Source organism: Notolepis coatsorum, assembly GCF_963971535.1.
Source record: "Notolepis coatsorum genome assembly, chromosome: 4".
Classification (NCBI taxonomy): Eukaryota; Metazoa; Chordata; class Actinopteri; order Aulopiformes; family Paralepididae; genus Notolepis; species Notolepis coatsorum.
In genome coordinates this window covers 82,618,120-82,642,565 of record NC_140168.1, presented here as the reverse complement: position 1 = coordinate 82,642,565, position 24,446 = coordinate 82,618,120, and the positions used below count along the sequence as shown (strand labels likewise).

Below are 24,446 nucleotides of genomic sequence, written 5' to 3'. Positions count from 1 at the left end.
CTGTTACCATATCTTCTATCTCCTGTTTTCCCCCTTTAGATTTGGCACACAGCCATGTACCAGGGGCTGCAGGCTGGGACGTTCTTCTGGCCTGGATCAGACGTCAAAATCAACGGCAGCTACCCTGATATCTGGAGGCCTTTTGATGGGTAAGATAAGGGGTCACACAGGGGTTTCCCCCTCAAAACAAAACGTTGGTGTGCGGCTGGGTAGCGCAGTGGACTAAGCACCCGCCTGCCACCGCAGAGACTCTATTAACACAGTCGTCTCTACGAACACAATTGGCAGTGTTAGCGAGTGGGAAGCCGGTGGGGTATGTGTCCTGGTCGTTGTAAACTGCAACTCCTACTGGTCGGTCGGGGCGCCTGTTCAGCAGGGAGGGGATCTGGGGGAAATAGCGTGAACCTCTGCACGTGTTACGTTCCCCCAGTGAAACTCCTCGCTGTCAGGTGAAAATAATCGGTTGGCGACTCCACATGTATCGGAGGAGGCATGTGGTAGTTATACACCCTCCCCAGGCCGACAGTGGGGCAATGCGTACAACGACCTGGAATAATGACAAAATTGGGACGGGTGAAGAATACAGAAAGCCCAAAAATAAATAGAATACAATTTTCTTTTTTAAAAGGTTGGGACGGACGCAGGCACGGACAGACAGACAGAGATACAGACAGACAGACTAGCCACTTGGTCACAGCTAAAAACTACATTATAGACAGGCTATGGAATTCTGGACTTAGTTATATCTAACAAAGAGAACCTTCTCACATGGCGGGTTCCTTGGACAAAATCTTGGGTCTATGGTCTTTTGTACATCCAATCGGTTGGTCCTTGACATGAAAAAGATGTGATTCGACTGGAGTGATTAGACTACACATGCAAAATATGAGTTGTGGGGAAAATTAGGAAACTTTATGACCCAAGAGAAAACAAACGTGTTACTGTGTATTCCTGCTCTTGGAACTAGGATAAAAAGTTTTTGTTGAGACGGCCATGGAAGGCCGCATTTGCTTGGTTTCCTCCAGTGGCGAGGAGGGGGGGGGGGGTTCCCCCCCTTGGTGGATTTTTTGGGTCAAATCAGTTGTGCAATAGTCACTTTTGGTGAGTTGTTTCTATACAATTCACTTATATGACATTTAGGTATGACACAGGACTACACAAGCATGTAATATCATAACTGTCTATTATTTGTCTTGAGCCAATTGAGCCAATTTTCCTTAGGTACGGTTTTGAGGTGTGTGTTCAACAGAATGTAGTATCAAAAACACATTCACAAAAAGTATTGGGTTACTGAATGCTGAACTGCACTGTTATAATCACTAAGCCATTGTAAGACCTTACCTGTGTCCCTGTATCACTTGTCTCTGCTGCCCTTTGATATTGGGCATATTTCAGTTAGTCACAGTCAGTGATGGGAATAATGGCGTTATAAATAACGGCGTTACTAACGGCGTTAGTTTTTTCAGTAATGAGTAATCTAACGGATTACTCTTCCAATCTTAATAACGCTGTTACCGTTACTGCCAAAAAATGTGGCGCGTTACTATGATTGAAGCTGTTTTTTTCATCAGACAGATCTCTGCGCCAAGAAGCAATACTTTTTTTCCTTGCGATTGGCTGAGGTTGAGTAAAATGTCATGGTAAGCCAATCAGAGGTAGAGGTGGGCGGGTGTTTGAAAGCATCAAGGGTCTGACACACAGCGACAGCTCAGTCAACGTGAGATCACGGTCCGTGTACGTTTTGATAGTTTGTTTGGCGAGCCCAAATAATCCAAAACGAATCCAACGAACAACACAAGCGAGCAGTCAACGACAGACCGCAGGTCCATGAGCGTTTTTTGTTCACTCTTCTGTTGTGTTCTGTTGTGTTGTGTTGCAGCACAGGGCACTATACAGTAGTGGAGGCTACAGCCTTATCAACAGTGCTGCACTTCCTGGTTTAATAGCACAGTCTTCAGGTGCTCACTGCTCAGAGATATATATATATTAGTGCTGTCAGGCGATAAAAAAAATGATATTGATAAAAATTGATATTCTCATTTGGTTCATTACAATTGACTAAAAATAAAATTTTCATTCAATCAATCACCGCGCAGATTGATTGATTGAATGAAAATGTTATTAACAGATTGCAGAATGGGTACAATACAGTACGGCTCAATACACACAATTGTTAAGGGGATGCAGACCAGAGAAAGACTTTCGTCTTGTTTACATCAGGGTCCCCCATTTTCAATTCATAATGAATTGTAAGTAAGGGTGCAACTTGCACCGTGCAATCCATTCTTTGTGGATCTAGCCCACAGTATTTCTGACACTGGGAATACATTCCCTGAGATTCATAGATGTCCCTAGAATCAGATACCAAGAACATGCAAATGGACCATATTAAAAAAAAAAAAAAAAGTCTGTAAATGTGTATTCTACATTCTTATGGAATGAATGAGATAATTTTTTTTTCCTTTTTTTTCTTTTTTTTTGTAATTAATTTTGAGTAAATTTTTATAACGCGATCATTTGCTGTGTAATTAATTAATCTAATTAACGCGATAAACTGACAGCCCTAATATATATATATATATCTGTATGTCATGCATGTCTTAAATGGCATGATTATATTAGTTTAGATGATTAGATTAGATTCATATATCTGTATGTTGTGTATGTCATAAATGTCATGAATTGAAAATGGGGGTGTTATGGTTTGTAACCAACCTCAAACGCAACGGCACAGAGAGAAAGTTCAGAGTTAGCCAAATGCTAGGGCGTATTTATTTACACAGGGGTTCTCTCCAAAAGGTCCTGGAGAGCAAAAGACAGGAACAGCGAAACGGGGAAGGCAGGTATGCAGGTGTAATTCAGAACGACCCAACATCGATAGTAAGGAGGTCAGAGTATATAAAGCCTTCAGGGGCGCTGATTACAAGCTGTGACAGCTGCGGGATGGGATTGATACTTTTGGATGGGATTGATACTGGCCCACCTTGCCTGCCGGCCGTTGAGGCGCATGGAAGCACGGATGTACGTCAAGTTCTTGTGGTCCTTCCAAATGGTGAACGGTTCCTCGGCCCCCTCCAGCCAATGACGCCACTCCTCCAAGGCAGCCACTACCGCCAGCAGCTCCCGATTGTCAATGTCATAGTTCCTCTCGGCAGGAAGGAAACGACGTGAGTAGAAAGCGCACGGATGGACCTTCTGGTCCGTTGCCGACCGCTGAGACAAGATAGCCCCTAGTCCAGTATCCGAGGCGTCCACCTCCACAATGAACTGTCTCTTGGGGTCTGGGTGGAGCAAGACCGGGCCGGTGGTGAACCTCTTCTTGAGGGAACGGAACGTAGCGCAAGCCGCTGGAGACCAGTCAAACGGCAGGGAGAGAGAGGTTAGCCTGGTAAGTGGTTCCGCCACCTGGCTGTAGTTCCGGATGAATCTTCGGTAGAAGTTTGCAAACCGAGGAAGCTCTGTAGCTCCTTCCAAGTGGTGGGTTCCGGCCATTCCTCCACGGCCCGGATCTTGCGAGGGTCAGCTCGGGTCAGGCCGCTCTCCATGATGAAGCCCAGGTAATCGATGGAGTCGGAATGGAAACGGCACTTCTCTGCCTTAACGAAGAGCCGATTGTGGAGGAGGCGCTCCAGCACACGGCGGACATGCTGGACGTGTTCCTCGAGGGTCTTGGAGAAGATGAGGATGTCGTCCAGGTATACCACCACAAACTCCTCCAGCATGTCACAGAGGACGTCGTTCATGAGCGCCTGGAATACCGCCGGAGTGTTGGTGAGGCCGAACGGCATCACCAGGTACTCGTAATGGCCCCTGGGAGTCTTGAAGGCAGTCTTCCATTCATCGCCCTCTCGGATACGGACCAGATGGTAGGCACTCCGGAGGTCCAGCTTGGTGAAGACAGTAGCCTGGGTGAGGGGCTCGAAGGTGGAGTTCATGAGAGGAAGAGGATACTTGTTCTTAATGGTGATCTCGTTGAGTTGGCGATAGTCGATGCAGGGTCGAAGGTCTCCATCCTTCTTCCCAACAAAAAAGAAACCGGCCGCCACCGGGGAGGAGGAAGGCCGAATGAGGCCTGCTGCCAAGGACTCAGAGATGTATTTCTCCATCGCTGCCTTCTCAGGGACGGTCAGACTGTAGAGGTGGCTGCCGGGAAGGGGGGCCCCTGAGCGGAGGTCGATGGCACAGTCGTAAGGCCGGTGAGGCGGAAGGGCCTGAGCCCGGGACTTGCTGAAAACCTCCTCGAGGTTGTGGTACTCGGGGGGGAATAGTCGAGAGGTCCGGGGGCGGCTCACAAAGGGAACTCCGGGGCGAGGGACTGGACGCCGCCTTAAGACACTGGGCATGACAGGAGGAGCTCCACCCCCTGATGGTGCCGGAGTACCAGGCGATGTGGGGCTCATGCAGCGCAAGCCAGGGCCGACCCAGGACTACTGGGACAAGAGGGGATCTGGTAATAAAAAACTGGAGTCTCTCAACGTGGTTACCAGCAATGGTGAGGAGGATAGGACAGGTGCGTTGAGTGATGTCAGCCAGGCGATGCTGATCCAGCGCGAAAACCTCCAAGGGCCTCTCGAGGTCCTCAAGTGGAATGTTGGCCTGGGTGGCAAACTCTAAGTCCAGGAAACTCTCATCAGCACCCGAGTCAATGAGTGCCTCCACCGTCGCCCGTTGGTCCGCCCAGGCTAGGGTGACGCTCGTCAGACGGTTAGGTGGTGCACGGGTGTGGGAACAGGAAAAACGGCTCACCAGGATCTCCCGGGGTCCCGGCGAGCTTGGTCTTTTGGCCGGGTAGGGCAATTGGAGACACGGTGTCCATCCCGGCCGCAGTAGAGGCAAAGGCCGGACCTGAACCTGGCCTCCCGTTCAGCCTGGCTAAGGTGTGTGCGTCCCAGCTGCATGGGTTCCTCCTCGGGCACAGACCGGGAGGGGAAGAGACCACCAGTTGCGGAGGGAGCAGGACGGACCGCAGTACCGTCACGAGTGCGGGGGGTCTGGGGAACGTCTGGGGTTCCCAGTCGGGCTCTCTCACGCCTTCTCTCCCGGAGGCGTCCGTCGATGGGAATAGCGAGGTCGAATAGGCCCTCGAGGGAATCGGGCTCCTCTCGGGTCGCGAGCTGGTCCCTTATTGCGTTGTTGCGCCCCCTCAGGAAGGTGAGACGAAGCGCTTGATCATTCCAACTGCTCTCGGTTGCGGCCAGTCTGAACTCCAGCGCGTAGTCGGTGACACTGCCACTGCCCTGCCGGAAGGTGCCCAACCGAGCTCCTGGGTCCTGGCCACGAGCTGGGTGGTGGAAAACCCTGCGGAGCTCTGCCACGAAGTCTGGGTAGGAAAAACAAAAATCAGCCCTCATAGACCAGGAGGCAGTAACCCATTGTGCTGCTCGGCCTGTGAGCAGGTTAGTCATGTAAGCTACTCGGGCTCCCTCTGATGTAAATCGGCTGGGTTGATGAAGGAAAACCAACTCACATTGCATGATGAATGTGGCACAATCCTCGAAGTTACCGTCGAACAAACGTGGTTCGGAGAGACGGGGCTCCTGAGGTGCGAGGTCGGGAGGTGCGGGGTCTGCCGCGGCTGCGGGTGGTGATCTGGCTGAGACTCCTGGAACAGGTGGGGTTAAAAGCAGGGTGTTAAATGCTGCACTGAGCGTCTGTAGCTGGTGCAGAATATCAGCCTGCTGATTACCCTGAGCTGTCTGCTGGGTGGCCAGAGAGCTAAGAGACTCCTGAATAGGCTGGACCTTGGCCCGGAGGTCCTGCACAGCAGCCGCAGCCGCACCTAACTGTACGCTGTGGTCGTTGGTTAACTCGATCTGGACCGCCAACGCTGCCCTAACTCTGTCTGTGTCGGCTGGGGTCGTCATGGTCGGGTCGTAATGTTATGGTTTGAAACCGACCCCAACAGCACGGCACAGGCAGGTAGTTCAGAGTTAGCCAAAAACTAGGGCGTATTTATTTACGAAATAGGAATGAGCAAATAAACAACAAAACACAAAGGGAGAATGTTCTGGGCAGAGTTGTCTGTGGCTCTGCAGCACGTCTTCTGGGCTGAGAGGCACTGTGGCGTTGCGCCTCTGCCTCTGCTGCTCTGCAGCTACTTGTCGATCCACTCGGGAAACAGAGAGAGAGAGAATGTCACAAGACGAGCAAACGGGATAACAGGCAGTCCAGTATTGTCTTAGCTGAGTCTGTGATAACAACAAGCGGCTCCTCTTCAGTGTTTAACAAAACACACAAAAAACAGAAAGGTCCCGAGTCCCGGAATTTGCGAGAAAAACCGTATCCAAAAAAGAACGTTCCAAAAACTCACCAAGGCGCAATTGCGCAAATCGGTCTACGAGGCAGGGGTCCAAAGGATGGTAAAGCAAGCAACAGCGGCGACTTCCAACAGACGTCCTGGAGAGAAAAAAACGAGGTACAACACGGGGGAAACAAGCAGCAGCCAGTGGAAATCCAAAACGACCCGACAATGAACGTTAGGAAACCCAGAGTATATGAAGGCCTCCAGTGAGCTGATTACAACACACATCAGGTGCGCGACGGTAATTGGTACCTTGACCTTGAAGCGTGCGGCGGCAACGGACCAATCCTCACAAAACTAGACTGGTATCACTATGCGTTCTCACTCTCCCAGTTCTCCAAAATGAACCACTCGGCTGAAGAAGCACCTGCTTGGGTCAAGATGGAGGAGGAAATGGTATATCCCTCATGTCTGGAATCTTTCCTGACACAATCAGACAGACCTATACCTTTTAAGAACCCTCTCCTGGCATTTACCAGAGAAACTTGGAATCAATCACAGAGGCTAACTAGAGCTAACCCATATCTAACTGCAGGAGCCTCTATATGGTTTAATAAAAAACTAAAGATTGGTAAGAAATCAGTCATATGGGATGACTGGGTTAAAAAGGGGATACATGTACTAGGTGATATAGCCGGGGAAGATGGGGTATTACCGTTTGAGGATATTAGAAATGATTTTGGCATAGATAATAAAAACTTCTATAGATTCCTGCAGTTCAAGAAATATTTTATAAAGGATGGCGTAGGAAAGGCGGTGCGTCAAGGTTCTATGGTGTTATAAGGGAACACAATGCACCCAAATTGGCGGGTCTGAGGTTGAGCTGGGAGAACGATGTACGTGAGGATATTACTGAGGAAATATGGGAGAAGCTGGTGTCCAAATGGGTTAATTCTCTCGGGAGGCACAGTCACAACTTATCTTTTACAAAGTCTTAAACAGAAGCTATTGGACGCCTAGTAAACTAGCCAGACTAAAACTAAGAAACAGTGACATCTGCTGGAGATGTGAGAAGGAGACAGGTACTCTACTACATATGTTATACGAATGTGAGAACGTTCGGAAAATGTGGGATCAAATTGTGATATTCCTAAGTAAAGTTCTGAATGTAAAGGTGAATAACTCCCCAGCGGCATGCGTATTGGGTATAGTACCGAAAGAGATTAAACTGTCTAAATACCAAGGAATGTGGTATAGAATGGCCATGATATCAGGATGTAGAATTGCCTTACGACATTGGAAATCACCCATTGATATTACTTTTAAAGAATGGATGGAACTAATGTTCCGACAGCATCATATGAAAGGGTAACATATAGAGTCGCAGGGAGAGAGGATATCTTTGCTGAGATATGGGATAATTTTCTACACCTAACTGAACGGTCTGGGGACGAATGATTGAGGCAGGGTTTCAGTATTATCAATGATGAATGTGAAAAGTAGGATCTGACCTGATGGTACCTATATTTTATTTTGTATTATGTATGTATATACATATATTGTATGTCCGAATGGTGTATCTATGGCATAGCCACTTGCTCTATCACACTCTCACATACGCATATCTGGCCTCATACGCATGTCTAGGACACACACACTCTTATGTACACATAACTGAGCTACGCACACTCACATGCACATGGCTGAGATATAAATATCTGAGGCACACATACACTCATATACTCACATATAGGAAGCAGGCATACACACTAGGGATGGGTACCGAATTCGGTACTTTTGAGGTACCGAACCGAAACACGTCGGTACTACAGAGTATCGATTCAAGTGAGATACCAAAAAAAAATTTAAAATGTACTTTTTTCTTTTCATGTCAACGTTCACACGCACAATATATGCTTACCTAGGATTTGACTTGATTCAACAACAAAGCAGTCGGAGCAATGGCAAGCCGAAAACTGTCGAAATTGTAGTTATTTGAAGTTTGGATTTTTTTTCACGACTGAGGTAGGTAAATAAAATGTCTTGAGACTAAAGTACCGAAAAAAGGTACCGTTGGGTACCGGTATCGATTCACAGGTACCGGTACCGTATCGGTTCAAATGTGAAAGGTACCCATCCCTAATACACACACATACTTATACACATATCTGAAGCATACGCTCTTACTTACACATATCGGGGATATAAACATACATATGGGACACACACACATACATAGCTGAGACACACATACATATACACATCTGAGATACACACTCACACACATGTCAGAAACATACATGGGTACGAGACACACACAAAATGTAGGGTCACAGTCACGTATCTGAGAAATACACACACATATATCTGAGACACATCCTCTCACATGCACTATGGAGAAAGATGGCATCCGATAGAGATGCAGCACATACTTGCATCGCAGGTAGAATCGGACTACATGTAACGTATATGCGTCTTGGTTATATAATGCACAATATTATATAGTAATGTTTTTTGTTTTTTTTGGTAAGTACTTTTTTAATTTCCATGTCTGTTTTTGGTATGTCTGTATAAGTCCTATGTAAGTTTTGTTTTTTTCTTGTTTTCTACAAGAAAAAGAAAAAGACAAATCTTCGACTTTGCATGTTATGACGATGAAAGTTCTTCCATGAAGATGTGTAAGATTTGTACAAAAATATTAATAAAATAAAATAAAAAAAAGATAGATGTAATAATTGGGCCAAGTGACCAACGGCCCAATACACACTTTAATAGAGAGCAGAGCAGAAAACAAACAGTTTTCGAATGCATCGCATCATCCAACTTTGACAATGACAGCGGTCTGCAGCACAGAGCCTGAAAACTCACGGATGTCTCATGGCCAATAGGAAAAACGCGCCCAGTGACGTACTGTATTCCATGGCCGGGGGAAATACCGTGACCCACCCATCCTAATATGGAGTGGAACCAGGCAACCCCCCCCCCCTTCCCCCTCCCTGTGACGCGCTGACCCCTCAGCCGACAGGGAGACTGACAGGCAGGAGGTCCAACCTCCCGGCCAATCAGTAAAGGGGGGAGGGGTTTATTAGTCCACCCCTTATGACCCCTCACCCCTGATACGATGCAACAACAAAGCAGAGCCATGACACCAGTCGTAGCGCGCTACATGAAAGCGCATATACTGTACCTGTTAGGGTAATAGCTTCACATTCTGCACGCCAGCCACAGACGATAACCTCGTTTGTGCAAAAAACAGGCTTTATACACGGCTTCAGGCTCATGTGCGAAACTTGCCACCTGAATTTGTACACCTTTACCCTAAAGTAAAGAAAAAACACAGACCAAAGAGAGGGGCCAAAGGCCTTGGTACAAGAGCTATACATGTAAACTTCTGTAGGCTAACACCTAACCCAGTTGTGGACTCAATGCCACGTTTACTTAAACGTAAAAACACAATACACACAACCCTCTTTACACAATAAAAAAGGCAAAAGTTCACTCTCACTACTGCAAGAGGAACGCCGTCTTTTATGACGAGAGAAGACATAAGTCCTCAACCAAGTGCTAGCTACAGGCCTTGCTAAGTCATACATAATAGCGACCAAAAATTTTCAGAGAAAACTGCACCACTCCCTAAGCAAGAGCACAACCCCAGCAGTAGCTGAGGGTTTAAACCGTATCCCCAAAAATATAGTGAATCAACACATGTTTTGTAAACAAAATCATATTTGAGGGGGGGGGGGGGGGGGCAGGGGCAAACCGGGGAATAATTTCACACACCCCCTCACCACCTCACCCCTGATGCGACGCCAAAAGAAAAACAGAGCCGTGACACCAGGTGCATGGCGCACCAGATGAAGCACATACTCACCTGTAGAGTAAAAGCTTTACATCATGCACGCCAGCCACAGCCGATAACAGGTTTTATCCACGGCTCTGCTTATGTCTGAAAACTTGCCACTCGTTATTTTTACCATTACCCATAACACATTCCCGGCCATTGGGGGCCGTCTAATCTCACTCTATAAAGCCAGCATTTCAAAATAGACTTGCATTGTGCGTGAGGCTGTTTGTAGAGCTAAATCTATACTTTATAGCAGGGGTCAGCAACCTTTTTGACATGGAGTGCCTGTTTGAAATATAGTTGTAACTAGTGTGCCTCAACAATATTCCATGCATCGTAATTTTTTTTTCTCATAATCAGGTCTTTTTAATGATAATCTTTACATTATTACATCATTATTGTTATTGTTATTATTAACAATATTATTATGATGGTTGTATCAACCCTAAATCTGAGTTGGGGGGGGGGGGGGGGAATGCAATGCAGACAAACAGCTGCATACAGTGCGACCATTTCACTCACATTTGCCCATTCATTTTTGGACACATCACACACCATCAGTGTGTGTACTGTACGTGTGCTGTCATAGCTCCACCTACAGGCATAATGGAGAACACCAGGAGAACACCAGGATGTGAATGGAGGGTGAATGTGAGGTATATTGTGTAAATAAGTTTTGATTGATCGCAAGACTACACTGTAAAAAAGAAAATTATTAGTTACCAGAACTTAAAAATATTGAGATCAGTTACTGTGCATTAAGGTTTTCAGTTTTCAATCCATAATAAGTTAACAGAAAAATAACTACACAACCACATTATTTAAATCTAATAAAACTATGTTTATTGTCATTGTTTTAAGAACACAAGTTGACTTGGTAATACTCACATTTTGAGTAAAAAAATGGCTTTTAACATGTGCAATGTTCAATGAAATAGAAAAATAAATAATACAATTTGTTGATTAATCCCACTGGTCACAATGGTTACCGTAATAATGTTTTTGTTATAAGGCTCTGCAAATGTTACTGAATGATGTAGCAATGTATTTCCAGCTAAATTGAAATAATAAACAAATAAAGGGTATCAATTAAATATGTGGAAGTAAAAAGAACCTGTGGGAGGATTTCAACAAGATAAATGCGACAACAGTGCAAAATAGTTCACTATAATATTTCAAAGCAAAAAAAAAAATTAAATAAAAAAAAAAATTAAATAATTTTTATTTGATTTTTTTTAGTGCTACCCCCTGTGCCTATGCAAATGCCCCCGCGTGCCTATGCAGGCACGCGTGCCTAGGGTTGCCTACCCCTGCTTTATAGTATTGCTATCTGTCCATTCTCATTGTCAATTGAGACCATAAACCGTCCCTTCAAACTGGCTTAAAGAAATAATTTTTTCATCAATACGTTCTCATTTTATAGCCTCGTGAATATAAGCGTTATATGGGGTTTGGTCTAGTATATTTCCTGGAAGGCGAGATACAGGGCGCTAAGCTAATAACATTAAATCAAACAGCGTTTCGGCACTACAGAAGCTAGAGCTAAAACTCAAAATGCATATTGTCTGTATTTTGCATGAAAGGGGGGGGCGGGGGACGTCGTTTCTGATTATTGATTACCAATAACGGTGTTAGCCTCAGTAGCCACATTCGCTGATCGCCTGGTTGGCTATGATAACAAGGCCTGATCAGCATGTAATTTACGTGAAAAAGATCTTACCGTGGGCTGGTTGGATCCCCAAAAGGATTTCCCAGTTATCGATCGCCATCTGGTAGATCGATATGTCCATTGGCTGATGATATATTCCTTTACTGCATAGTGAATTCGGCGTCGCAAAAGGTATTCCAAGCTACAGGCTACACGTATAGATTCCAGCTAACAGTAAACTCCATTCAAAGTCAAAAAAAATAAAGCACCGTTCTGCCACAGGGAACACTGCATTATCGAGACAGCGCCCCTACGAGGATCTGGCCGGTAATGCACTTTTCAGAATTCCAAGAGTGGGGTAAATCTGCAGTGCCGCTCGGTGACATTGAGTAGGTTATTAAAATGGAATAAAAGCCAAAACAACCTTGCCACGGGGCCCTCTACCGTTGGATTCAAAACACGGATGTGTCCGTGGCCGGGCGGGAATGTGTTAAGCAAAAAAAATAACAAGCTAAGAGAGGGCTCAAGCCCTTGATCACATGCCACTATGTACAGCGCTGTAGGTTAACACCCAGCCAGTTGTGGACTCAGCCACGTTGTCTAAACGTTACATGAACACACACACACAACTTCTCATCATACAACAAAAAACCCCAGTTAATTTTTACGCACATAAAAAATAACGCTGTTTTTAGGTAGAGAGAAAGACATAAGCCTTGGCCAAATGCTAGAACCTAAGCTATACAAAATAGCGACCAAGACAATTTTCACACAGCACACGTCGTATCTCCAAATGCAGTGAAGTAACATATGTTTTGTTAAACAAAGACATCGTTATTAACCAAAAACATTCGGGAGGGGGAGGAAGGAAGAGTGGGGCAATGTCCTACGGACACCTTACCTGCACCTCGTACGCAGGACGAAATGGCTGCAAACACAGGTTGGTCTACTGGCGCAGGCCAGACGACATCTTCTGCCAGAGATGACACCGTAGTCAGAGTGCCAGTGCCCGCTACCTCCTCACGGCTAGCGCCAATGGTTGTAGCACAAGCTAACAGCTAACTCCAGGCTAACTATATCCACAATCTGCTCCTCTAGAACAGATTCAACCCACCCACGGCAGTTTGCTAGCAACCCGGCTAATCTCTCCTACCCTCCTACAGCCACTAATACACCTGTCACAGTATGGGGAGGCTTATGGAATTGTCAATCAGCAGTCAAGAAAGCTGACTTCATTACTGCCTACGCCCATAGTCTAAATCTGCAGCTCCTGGCTCTAAATGAGACCTGGATAACCCCCAATAACTCATCAACACCTGCAGCATTATCTACAAACTATAACTTCACTCACACACCTCGACCTTCCAGACGGGGTGGAGGCACTGGCCTCATGACATCTCCTTCATGGGCTACAAACGTAACACCACTCCCAGAACTGTCACTCTCCTCTCTCGAATATCATGCAGTATCTGTCTCTAATCCTTTCAATCTCACCATTGTTACACTCTACCGCCCTCCAGGTCCACTCGATCACTTCACAGATGAGCTGGACATGCTTCTAAGCTCCTTACCGGAAGATGGTACCCCTCTCCTTCTATTGGGCGACTTCAACCTGCCTGACTCATCTCAGTCAGTCATAGTAGTCTCCCTCCTACAATCGTTTGACCTGACTCCCACTGCCATGCCTCCCACCCACAAAGCAGGCAACTCCTTGGATCTCATATTTTCCCATAATTCCAGCATCATTAACACCACGGTAACTCCCCTACATGTATCTGACCATTCCTTCATATCCTTCTCACTAACTCTCATGCTTAACCGAAAGGTCTTCACCCAAACTCAAACAGTCTCACTCAGACGCAACCTGCCCTCCCTATCCCCCTCCACCCTCTCCTCTGACATACTATCCGCTCTACCTTTGAGTGACACCTTCTCTGCTCTCTCCACAGAGATGGCAACCTCCACCCTCCTTTCAGCCCTTGCAACCTCCTTCAACAAGCTCTGTCCCCTTGTTGAGAAACCTGCCCGCCGTTCCCCACCCAGTCCATGGCTGACAGATCCAGTGAGAGAACAAAGACAGGTCCTGAGAGCAGCTGAAAGGAAGTATAGAAAGTCACGCCTCACTGCTGACATCGACACATATCACAACCTCTTGTTAACATTCTCCAAAACCATCACTAATGCCAAAGCTTCTTTCTTCCACCATAGGGTCGAGGCCTCTGCCAAGAATCTTCGCAAACTGCATGCTACCATGTCCTCCCTCCTCACCCCCCCCCCACCCCCCCCCCCCTCCCTCATCTTTCTCTGCCAAAAACTTTGCGATCTTCTTTGAGGAGAAAGTGGAGAACATCCGCAGCTCCTTCTCCCAACCCCCACCCATTCCAAATGCTGAATCGAGAACCTCATCCTTCACTCTGTCATCTTTCTCTCCCATTACAGAAGCAGAGACCCTGACACTGGTAACGTCGAACCATCCGACTACTTGCCAGCTGGATCAGCTCCCCTCCCCACTCCTCCAGACCATAGCACCAGACATCCTCCCATTCCTAACGGCAACCATCAACTCCTCACTCAACTTGGGGGTGGTCCCCACCTCCCTAAAACAAGCCAGAGTCACACCGCTCATAAAAAAACCAACCCTGAACCCTACCGTCATAGGCAACTACCGTCCTGTCTCTCTTCTCTCCTTCCTTTCTAAAACACTTGAACTTGCTGTATCCAACCAACTTACTGCTTATCTCTTACAGAATGACCTCCTAGACCCTAATCAGTCAGGCTTCAGGACTGGTCACTCCACAGAGACAGCCCTCATTGCGGTCACAGAGGCACTTCACTTAGCAAAAGCGAAAGGCCTCTCCTCTGTCCTGATTCTCCTAGATCTATCTGCAGCCTTCGACACAGTCAACCACCAGATCCTCCTTGCGGCCCTCGCAGGAATGGGAGTGGCTGCGGACGGGTGTCCCCCAGGGCTCGGTTTTAGGACCCCTTCTCTTCTCCCTCTACACTAAATCACTGGGTAACATTATCACGTCTCATGGCTTCTCCTACCATTGTTATGCCGACGATACTCAACTCTTCCTCTCCTTCCCTCCCTCAGATATCCACGTCTCTGAGCGGATCTCGGCCTGTCTGTCCGACATCTCCGCCTGGATGATGACCAACCACCTCAAACTGAACCTAAGCAAAACAGAATTGCTCCACCTGCCGGCCAAATCCTCCCCCCTGACCGACCTCTCCATCACAGTCGAGAATGCAGCTGTGACCGCGTCCCGGACCGCCAAGAACCTTGGTGTTGTCCTCGACGACCAGTTGAACTTCTCTGCTCACATCGCAGGGACAACCAGACCCTGCAGATCCCTCCTGAGCAACGTCAGAAGGATCCGCCCCTTCCTGACAAAAGAAGCCACCCAACTCCTCGTCCAATCAACAGTCATCTCCCGCCTCGACTACTGCAACGCACTGCTAGCTGGCCTCCCGGCCACTGCCACCAAGCCTCTTCAACGCATTCAAAACGCAGCGGCCCGCTTGATTTCAAACCTACCGAAGTCGGCCCATGTCACCCCACTTCTTAGGGACCTGCACTGGCTCCCCATTGCTGCACGTATCCGCTTCAAGGCCCTCGACCTAGCATACCATGCGACAAAGGGAACCGCTCCCGCCTACCTCCGGTCAATGGTCTCTAACTACACACCCTCAAGACCCCTACGCTCTGCATCTTCTGGCCGCCTCAGACCTACTCCTATCCAAGCTCCGGGAGGGTCATCAAAGAGAAGCCGCCTATTCTCAGTCCTTGCCCCACAATGGTGGAATGAACTACCCACCCCAGTTGGGACAGCCGAATCCCATCCAATCTTTCGCCGTCGACTAAAGACGCACTTCTTCAACCATTATCTGAAATAATAATTTTAAAGAAATACAAAAAATACAAAAAATCTAACCCTAACTAACCTTACTGTCATGCACTTGTCCTAATAAACTAACCTACAGTACACTGTAACACGCAACACTTTGATGAATATTGTTACTCAGCTGATAGAGTTGTACCCTTCCTGATGACTTGTCGTACAGAACTTGTAAGTCGCTTTGGATAAAAGCGTCAGCTAAATGACTAAATGTAAATGTAAATGTATATTTTCACTGTGCGTCACTATGTTTGGAGAGCTATCTATATTCTATATTATAGCTATAGAGACAATACTATGGTCATTTGACAGTGGCTTTCTTCCGTTGAACATGCATACGTTCGCGCGTTATCCCGTGGTGAATATAGTATAGTATAGTTTAGGAGTGATCCGGGATAATTCCTGAAAAGCTGAGTTATAGGGCGCTACGTGTATTCTACTATAAGCTTTGGTGTTTCTTGCCTGGACACGCTACTATCTCCAAATCAAATGTATATAATAGGTATTATGTTTCATCATGAATGCATGAAAGGGGGAGGGGGGTCGTTTTTTTATGGTTTGATGGCCAATAACGGCATTCGTGTTGAACACTACACACACTGATCAGCTGGATCTATATGAAAACATTGTTGGATCAAGCGAAAATTTATGTCAGATAGTCCTTACCTTTGATCGGGGTTATTCCAAAAAGAATATTCCAATTGTCTGATCGCAATTTCCAGTATTGGTGTCCATCTGGTCTCGGACATAATTTGGCACAACTTATGGATAGAGTGTGCCAGATGCGCTTCGAAGTGGTCAGATGAAGCGATTTACTCGGCTCCGTCTAAATTTAGTGCCCAGAGGGATTTAAGTGTAACACAGGGTGAAATATAAGGTTTCAAAGGGTGGGCGACACTGCCATCTAGCAGGATGCGGCCGGTATTGCACTTTGGCAAACTCAGAATCCTTTCCTATGGCAACACCGAGGTCAGTGAATGAATAATGAATAAAAATATAGAATAAAAAAAACGACCAAATAACGAGTTTACTCGTTGTTGGCGTTCAACGCATGGCGCCCAATAACGATTAAACTCGTTGTTGGCGGGGAATGGGTTAAAGGAATGAGGAATATAAAAGTCACTTTAAGGAAAGAACAGATGTGGTTCTTGTATAGTATAGTTTAGATATAGTAAGTATAAGTAGGCTATAGCATAATGACGGAGTTAAAATTGTACAGTATATTGTATAGTAGTGTACATAGGAACCAGTGCCTTCTCAGGAATTTACTGTAGCATGTCTATTTTTGTCATGCACATCTTATGTCTTCTTATTTATTTTTAAATATGTCTATTTTATTATTGTATTATCGCACAATCGATGCAGGCATGACCACCCGCATTTCACTGTATGCCCTGGTATGTATGTGACAAATAAACCTCTGGAATCTTGAAAAGAATCGTTCATATTTTATTAAAAATAAAAAAATATGTGTTTTAAGAATTTACAAATCTCTTCGTGTCGCTATATGAATGAAGGTCATTGTTACATTAGAATGGTGGATATGAACACGTGCACAATGAATAGACTATACGACCGATACTGTATACATCACCACTGCCACCCGCACTGCCAGATAAGCCGTTCATGAAAAGCAGTGGTGTCATATCACTGACATAACACAACCCCCCCCCCCCCGCACACACACACACACACACTACTTATATACGGATATAACCAGCACTATCTACTCTCTTTGACTCCAGCAAGGTGCCGTTTGAGGAGAGAGTCTTCACCCTTCTGAAGTGGCTCCAGCTGCCCGATGATCAAAGGTAATGTGAGGCTATCTGCGGAGTCGGGCATTGACACATTTTACACTCTACCTTAACCCTTTCACTACGACACTACAGAAGGTTAACCCTTTCACTACCACACTACAGAAGGTTAACCCTTTCGCTTTGTCGTGTGTCAGTGAAAGGGTTAACCTTCTGTATTGTCGCAGTGAAAGGGTTAACCCTTTGGTAGTGTGGTAGTGAAAGGGTTAAAAGGATTGCAGTCATCTGGTCAAACTCTTATCCCATAATTGGAACTGTTCCAATACCTGTGAATGTTACAGTTACTGAGGGGGAAAACATTTTATTCAAAATGGACACTGTAATAGGTAAGCTCTAACGGTAAACGCTAACTCTAAGAAATGGTAAGTGTAGCTGTAACAGCTACTGAAACCCTTACAGGTGTTTTTAAATAGGATATTATTAACATGATACTATTGTATAATATATCACAATGTATCACAATATCACGATATTACAATAGTATCATGTTCGAGCTGTGCAATTGATGTGCAATATTATTGTGATGTATTACCCTTTTTCAATTGCACATTTTTCCCAATGGAAAACCTTGTCAATATCCGCAATAATTATTTTTTATATATATATATATATATATATATATATATATATATATATATATATATATATACAACATCTGTTTTATCTAATAAGATAAAGTGGTCAGTCGTTGTGTCACCTCACTCCAATCATTTCTATTCCAGCAAAATGAGATCAAGCAAAATAAAATAATAATAATAAATTGCATTGCATTGCATCACTGCATCAATTTCCCCTACCCCTAATTAAATATGAAATATTAGTGGTATTATATAACATTAGTTACTTGGATAAATGTTTAAAGGGGGAAAGGCAGCTTCATTGTGAGATTATAGATACAAACATAATGCCATGTTTAAAAACACAATTGGCAATAAATACTAGTTGAGTCGATTATAATGATACAATTTAAATGACAGTATATACAATGTTCATTAATGTACATAGTAAATTACATAGTAAATTGCAAAAAGTGCATAGTAAATTAGATCATGTTACTGAATTTAAGTAGTGGAATACTTTTAAAGTAACCTGCTAGCTAGAAAACAAGGACGCCGCTAACTACATGTATTCATCTTATGTTGCTAGGCACTTCCCATGTGTCCATGACACAGTATCTAAAGGTGTATATTAACATTTTAGTTTTGAATGTAAAACTTCAAGCCACACACACTTTTTCTCCACAATTATCTTTGTTACAAGAAAAATTATTTGTCCATATTAGATGTATTATTTATTCTGAATATCCATGCTAGCTAGCATCTTCGCCCCAAAGTTCATCAACCAGAAATAGAACTACAGCGGCAAAAGTGGGAGTGGCAGAATCGGGCTCCAGCCTACCAGGCACACGCTGCCTGTGGCTACTACAGCGCCAGGCGGGAAATAACAAACAGACCATCTTGAACAAATCTGGTGAAATTATAATGGAACCTCTCACACTCATGAGTTCCAGTCACAAAGCATTGCTGCCCTTTACCGTCATTCCTCCCTTCTGCCGACTCACTAAGTCAAGTCATGGGCCCTGGAGGGAGTAAAGCGGTGATGCCAGGGAGACAAACTATAAGCTAAGACTTCACTGAATCATCAAAGTAGCCTAAAGACTAAAGACACATGAACAGCATGTATTAAACCCATTCAGGAAGCTTGTTTACATGGCCTGGAAGCCAGGATTCAAAGGGAGCTCAATCTGAGAAAAGGGTTCCATTAAATTAGAAGAATCAATAAAAAACTATCCAACTGGCCAGCACCAGCACCACTATGGATACTAATGTCTTTTAGTGGTTAGGAGCAATGGCAGACAAAAGCTCTTCCCTGTCACGTGTGTGTGTGTGTGTGTGTGTGTGTGTGACCAGATTGATATCACGCATTGCGCGTGATTGCACAGCAAAACGGTCTCTTTTCACGCGTCACGCAAATTGAGACCATGTCCCTCTTATTGGTTGTCATCGGCGCGAACGTCGTCCCCCCCAGCCAATGGAACCCCGAACGCGGAAGTGAAGCTCCGTTGGGGAAAATATACACACAAGCGGGGCCTATTTGAAATATCCGCGATAGCAAAGAGCTGAGTGACAGTGACACAACTGACAGCTCGTGCGACCCGCCATTAAGAAGAAGAAGACACTGACAGCTGCCTAGAACACACTCGTACTTTAAAAAATGCAGGACACACCAAACAAAAAGAGGAGGTGTAGTTACCGTAGCGAATGGAAAACAGAATACCCATGGGTGAGAAATGTCGAGGGGGATGCAGAGAGGGTTTATTGTGAACTTTGCAATAGTTCGTTCTCTATTCGGCATGGGGGCGAATTTGATATAAAACGACATAGACAAGCTGAGTCCCACAAGAAACGGGTTACACAAAAAGAGACGTCAAAATCCATGTTCGCATTTCTCCGACCAAAAGACGTTGGACAAGCAGACAAAATAACTGCTGCAGAGGTAACAACTGTTTACCACACTGTCCAACATGCCCAGTCATACAGATCAGCAGACTGTGGTACCAAGCTATCCCCTACCATTTTCCCCGACTCTGACATAGCCAAGACAATGGCCTGTGGTCGGACCAAGGCAGCCCCTGCTTCGGTGGAGAGTTGTCTCAGAGAACTCAAAACGCCAGCGGTTAAGACACGGGAGGAAACAACCAAAGGTGTGTTAAATTCATGTGTATGAGGGTGTAGATTCCCTTAGGGAAAATGAAATATATTGCAAATATATTAGGAATATAGTGGGAGTATTGCCAATATATTATTAAATTTATTACAATAACAATATATTATCAAAGGATATATCCACAATATATTTACAAATATACACATGGTAATTATATTGGTGTGTATATTATTCTATTTCCATATATTATGATATGGTTGGAATGGATATTGCCATATATTTAACTAAAATATATTAATAATATACTGCACACATATTTTTGATAATCACACGCTCAACTTCCTGCTCTGTTTGATAAGTGATTGTAAGTCTGGGTGGTCATTTAATGTATTTAATTTATTTTTAGTATTATTTATTATTATTATAATTTTGACACCCATTAGAGACAAAAGGAAAATAAAAATAAAATGAATAAGGGCTAAACATATTAGGCTTGTGGTCATTTTTGTGAGGTTCGCCTGTTCCCTGGACCTTTAATTCCCTGTCTCCCCACCCACTCGCTCCGTTCCTTTAAGGTACTTTGTTGATTTATTGCATTCCCTGCCTCGCTCCGTTCCTTTAAGGTACTGTGAGGATTATGTGTTTGATTGGTCCGTGCCGAACACACACTTCTAAGTCAAGTATCAATTACCATCACGCACCTGATGTGTGTTCTAATTAGCGCCCCAGTGGGCTTTAAATACCTCGATCTCCCCCCCAGTCCTCGTCGGGTCGTTCTGTAAGCTCCTACGGGAGATTCCGTATCCGTATCTTATCTGTATCTGTATGCTGGTTCTTCTCCGGCGTGAGACGAGGTGCCAGCCATCGCCACCTGTCGCCGTTTGCCTGGAGTGGGACACAGCCGGTGCGCTCCTAATCCTCTACGGGAGGATGCGTCTCTCCGAGCGCGCGGCGCGCTCTTCAAGCCGATGCGCCCCACTCCAGACGTCTAGCTGGCGCGCTACTACTCCAGACGCACATCGCTCCCTATCCTACGGGGGGATGCGCGCTCTTCAAGCCGACGCGCCCCACTCCAGACGTCTAGCTGGCGCGCTACTACTCCAGACGCACATCGCTCCCTATCCTACGGGGGGATGCGCGCTCTTCAAGCCGACGCGCCCCACTCCAGACGTCTAGCCGGCGCGCTACTACTCCAGACGCGCATCGCTTCCTAATCCTCTACGGGAGGATGCGTCTCTCCGAGCCGGCGCGCTCTCCGAGCCGGCGCGCTCTCCGAGCCGGCGCGCTCTTCTCCATACGCGCTCCACTCCAGACCCCCGAGCCGGCGCGCTCTTCTAGCCGGCGCGCTACTACTCCAGACGCGCTCCTACCCCAGGCGCGCTCTTCTCCAGACGCGCTCCACTCCAGACCCCCGAGCCGGCGCGCTCTTCTAGCCGGCGCGCTACTACTCCAGACGCGCTCCTACCCCAGACGCGCTCCACTCCAGACCCCCGAGCCGGCGCGCTCTTCTAGCCGGCGCGCTACTACCCCAGACGCGCTCCTACCCCAGACGCGCTCCACTCCAGACCCCCGAGCCGGCGCGCTCTTCTAGCCGGCGCGCTACTACTCCAGACGCGCTCCTACTGACGCGTTCCCACTCGAGACGCGCATCGCTTCCTAATCCTCTACGGGAGGATGCGTCTCTTCGCTTCCAAGGAGGATCTCCTTGCCAGGCCTCCGTCGTCTGAACCCTGCCATCCCTGTAAGCAGCTCTAGCCCTCGCCCTGTCCTAGGCCTTAACCCTGTTTTTTCTGTCCCTGTCTCCAGCCCGCCTCCGCGGGCCTCTGTCCCTGTTCCCCTCTCCAGTGCCCCTGTTCCTGCCCTGTCCTTTGCCCTGGCCCAGTCCCTTAGCCTTCCCCGTAGCCTGCTCGCCTCTTAAAGGCACAGTGCCATTTTTCCCTATTCTTTGTTTCCAGTATTTTTGTGTTCTCCCTTAAAGGGACAGTGCCGCTTTTTGTTTGTATTCAATAAATGCCCTGTTCTTGGCTTACTCTCATACCTGTCTTGTGTTGTGCGATTGGGGTCGGTTACAAACCATAACAATTTTAATGAGGACAGTGGCGGATGAGCCTTGAAGGAGCCGACAGGGACAGTCCACCAAAAGGGCGGGGGGGCTGCCCGCTGGGGGGGGGGAGGGTGTCCCACATTGTCCCTCACAAACATACCCTTTGTCTCACATTTGATTTATTGGGACCTGGTCACCCTGTGTGTGTGTGTGTGTGTGTGTGTGTGTGTGTGTGTGTGTGTGTGTGTGTGTGTGTGTGTGTGTGTGTGTGTGTGTGTGTGTGTGTGTGTGTGTGTGTGTGTGTGTGTGTGTGTGTGTGTATTTTAGTTTAGTTTAGTTTATTTGACCATTATTAAAATACATTTCATGTTACAACAAGTCATGCATCCTAAAATGATCAAGGGTAGCACAAAAAAGTCACAGACTTATTTCCATTGTGATCCTTGGTCTCAGCCTTGATGTATGTATGTATGTATGTATGTATGTATGTATGTATGTATGTATGTATGTATGTATGTATGTATGTATGTATGTATGTATGTATGTATGTATGTATGTATGTATGTATTCTATTGTGTAAACATGTGTATGTGTGCATATCCCACCTAATGAGGTGTAAACAGGACAACTATTTGTAACGACTAACATGTCTTCCTGTTGTAAACAGACACTAACTCTTTGTAACCACTAACATGTACAACAAATGTTCCTGCAGGCCAGACTTTTTCACCCTGTATCTGGAGGAACCGGATTCATCTGGTCACAAATTCGGGCCCGTCAGCGGAGGGGTAAGTGTATGTGTGTGTGTGTGTGTGTGTGTGTGTGTGTGTGTGTGTGTGTGTGTGTGTGTGTGTGTGTGTGTGTGTGTGTGTGTGTGTGTGTGTGTGTGTGTGTGTGTGTGTGTGTGTACTGAGATCTTCTTGAGGAAGGACAGAACACATTCAATGAGAAACATTGCTTTATACTGAAACCTAGGGTAAGCTATTTTAAGTGTATTAGTGAAATCTTAAAACCAGCTGACTTGATTAAAGGGGCGTGTTTAAAACTGCCATTTTGTTTAGTTAAGTGACACATTAAGGGCCAGGTGCTAGACAGCACTAATTAGTGATAGAGATTTAAAGGCTTGCTGGCAGCGAAGCATCGAGAAACGAAGAGGGACAAAGAGGAGTTGTCCTGGAGTTATCCGCTGAGGGATCCACCTAGTGCTACGTACACCATAGTCCTATCCTCCACTCCACTCCGAAAATTGCTTCTTTCCCTCCCACTCTGCTATTCCTCTACTACCTCGCTCCCTCCCTACTCCCTTCACCTTTCTCCTTGCCACTCTTGACACCAAAATGTGTCTCATACCTATATCCACAATCTGCTCCTCCAGAACAGATTCAACCCACCCACAGCAGTTTGCTAGCAACCCGACTAATCTCTCCTACCCTCCTACAGCCACTAATACACCTGTCACAGTACGGGGAGGCTTATGGGATTGTCAATCAGCAGTCAAGAAAGCTGACTTCATTACTGCCTATGCCCATAGTCAAAATCTGCAGCTCCTGGCTCTAACTGAGACCTGGATAACCCCCAATAACTCATCAACACCTGCAGTATTATCTACAAACTATAACTTCACTCACACACCTCGACCTTCCAGACGGGGTGGAGGCACTGGCCTCATGACATCTCCTTCATGGGCTACAAACTTAACACCACTCCCAGATCTGTCACTCTCCTCTCTCGAATATCATGCAGTATCTGTCTCTAATCCTTTCAATCTTACCATTGTTACATTCTATCGCCCTCCAGGTCCCCTCGATCACTTCACAGTTGAGCTGGACATGCTTCTAAGCTCCTTACCGGAAGATGGTACCCCTCTCCTTCTATTCGGCGACTTCAACCTGCCAGTGGTCTCCCTCCTACAATCGTTTGACCTGACTCCCACTGCCATGCCTCCCACCCACAAAGCAGGCAACTCCTTGGATCTCATATTTTCCCGTAACTCCAGCATCATTAACACCACGGTAACTCCCCTACATGTATTTGACCATTCCTTCATATCCTTCTCACTAACTCTCATGCTTAACCGAAAGGTCTTCACCCCAACTCAAACCGTCTCACTCAGACGCAACCTGCCCTCCCTATCCCCCTCCACCCTCTCCTCTGACATACTATCCGCTCTACCTTTGAGTGACACCTTCTCTGCTCTCCCCACAGAGATGGCAACCTCCACCCTCCTCTCAGCCCTTGCAACCTCCTTCGACAAGCTCTGTCCCCTCGTTGAGAAACCTGCCTGCC

At 46.1% G+C, this 24,446-nt stretch overlaps 1 protein-coding gene across 1 annotated transcript in view; it reads left to right on the top strand.

Moving 5' to 3' along the window:
• LOC311226583 (venom phosphodiesterase 1) overlaps positions 1–24,446 on the top strand; it is a gene marked incomplete at its 5' end in the record, with an annotated part of 135,561 nt that overhangs the window by 62,516 nt on the left and 48,599 nt on the right. The window contains 3 exon segments of the mRNA XM_084312003.1: positions 40–149; positions 17,381–17,446; positions 22,876–22,948. Of these exon segments, the coding sequence (XP_084168129.1) occupies positions 40–149; positions 17,381–17,446; positions 22,876–22,948 (249 nt within the window).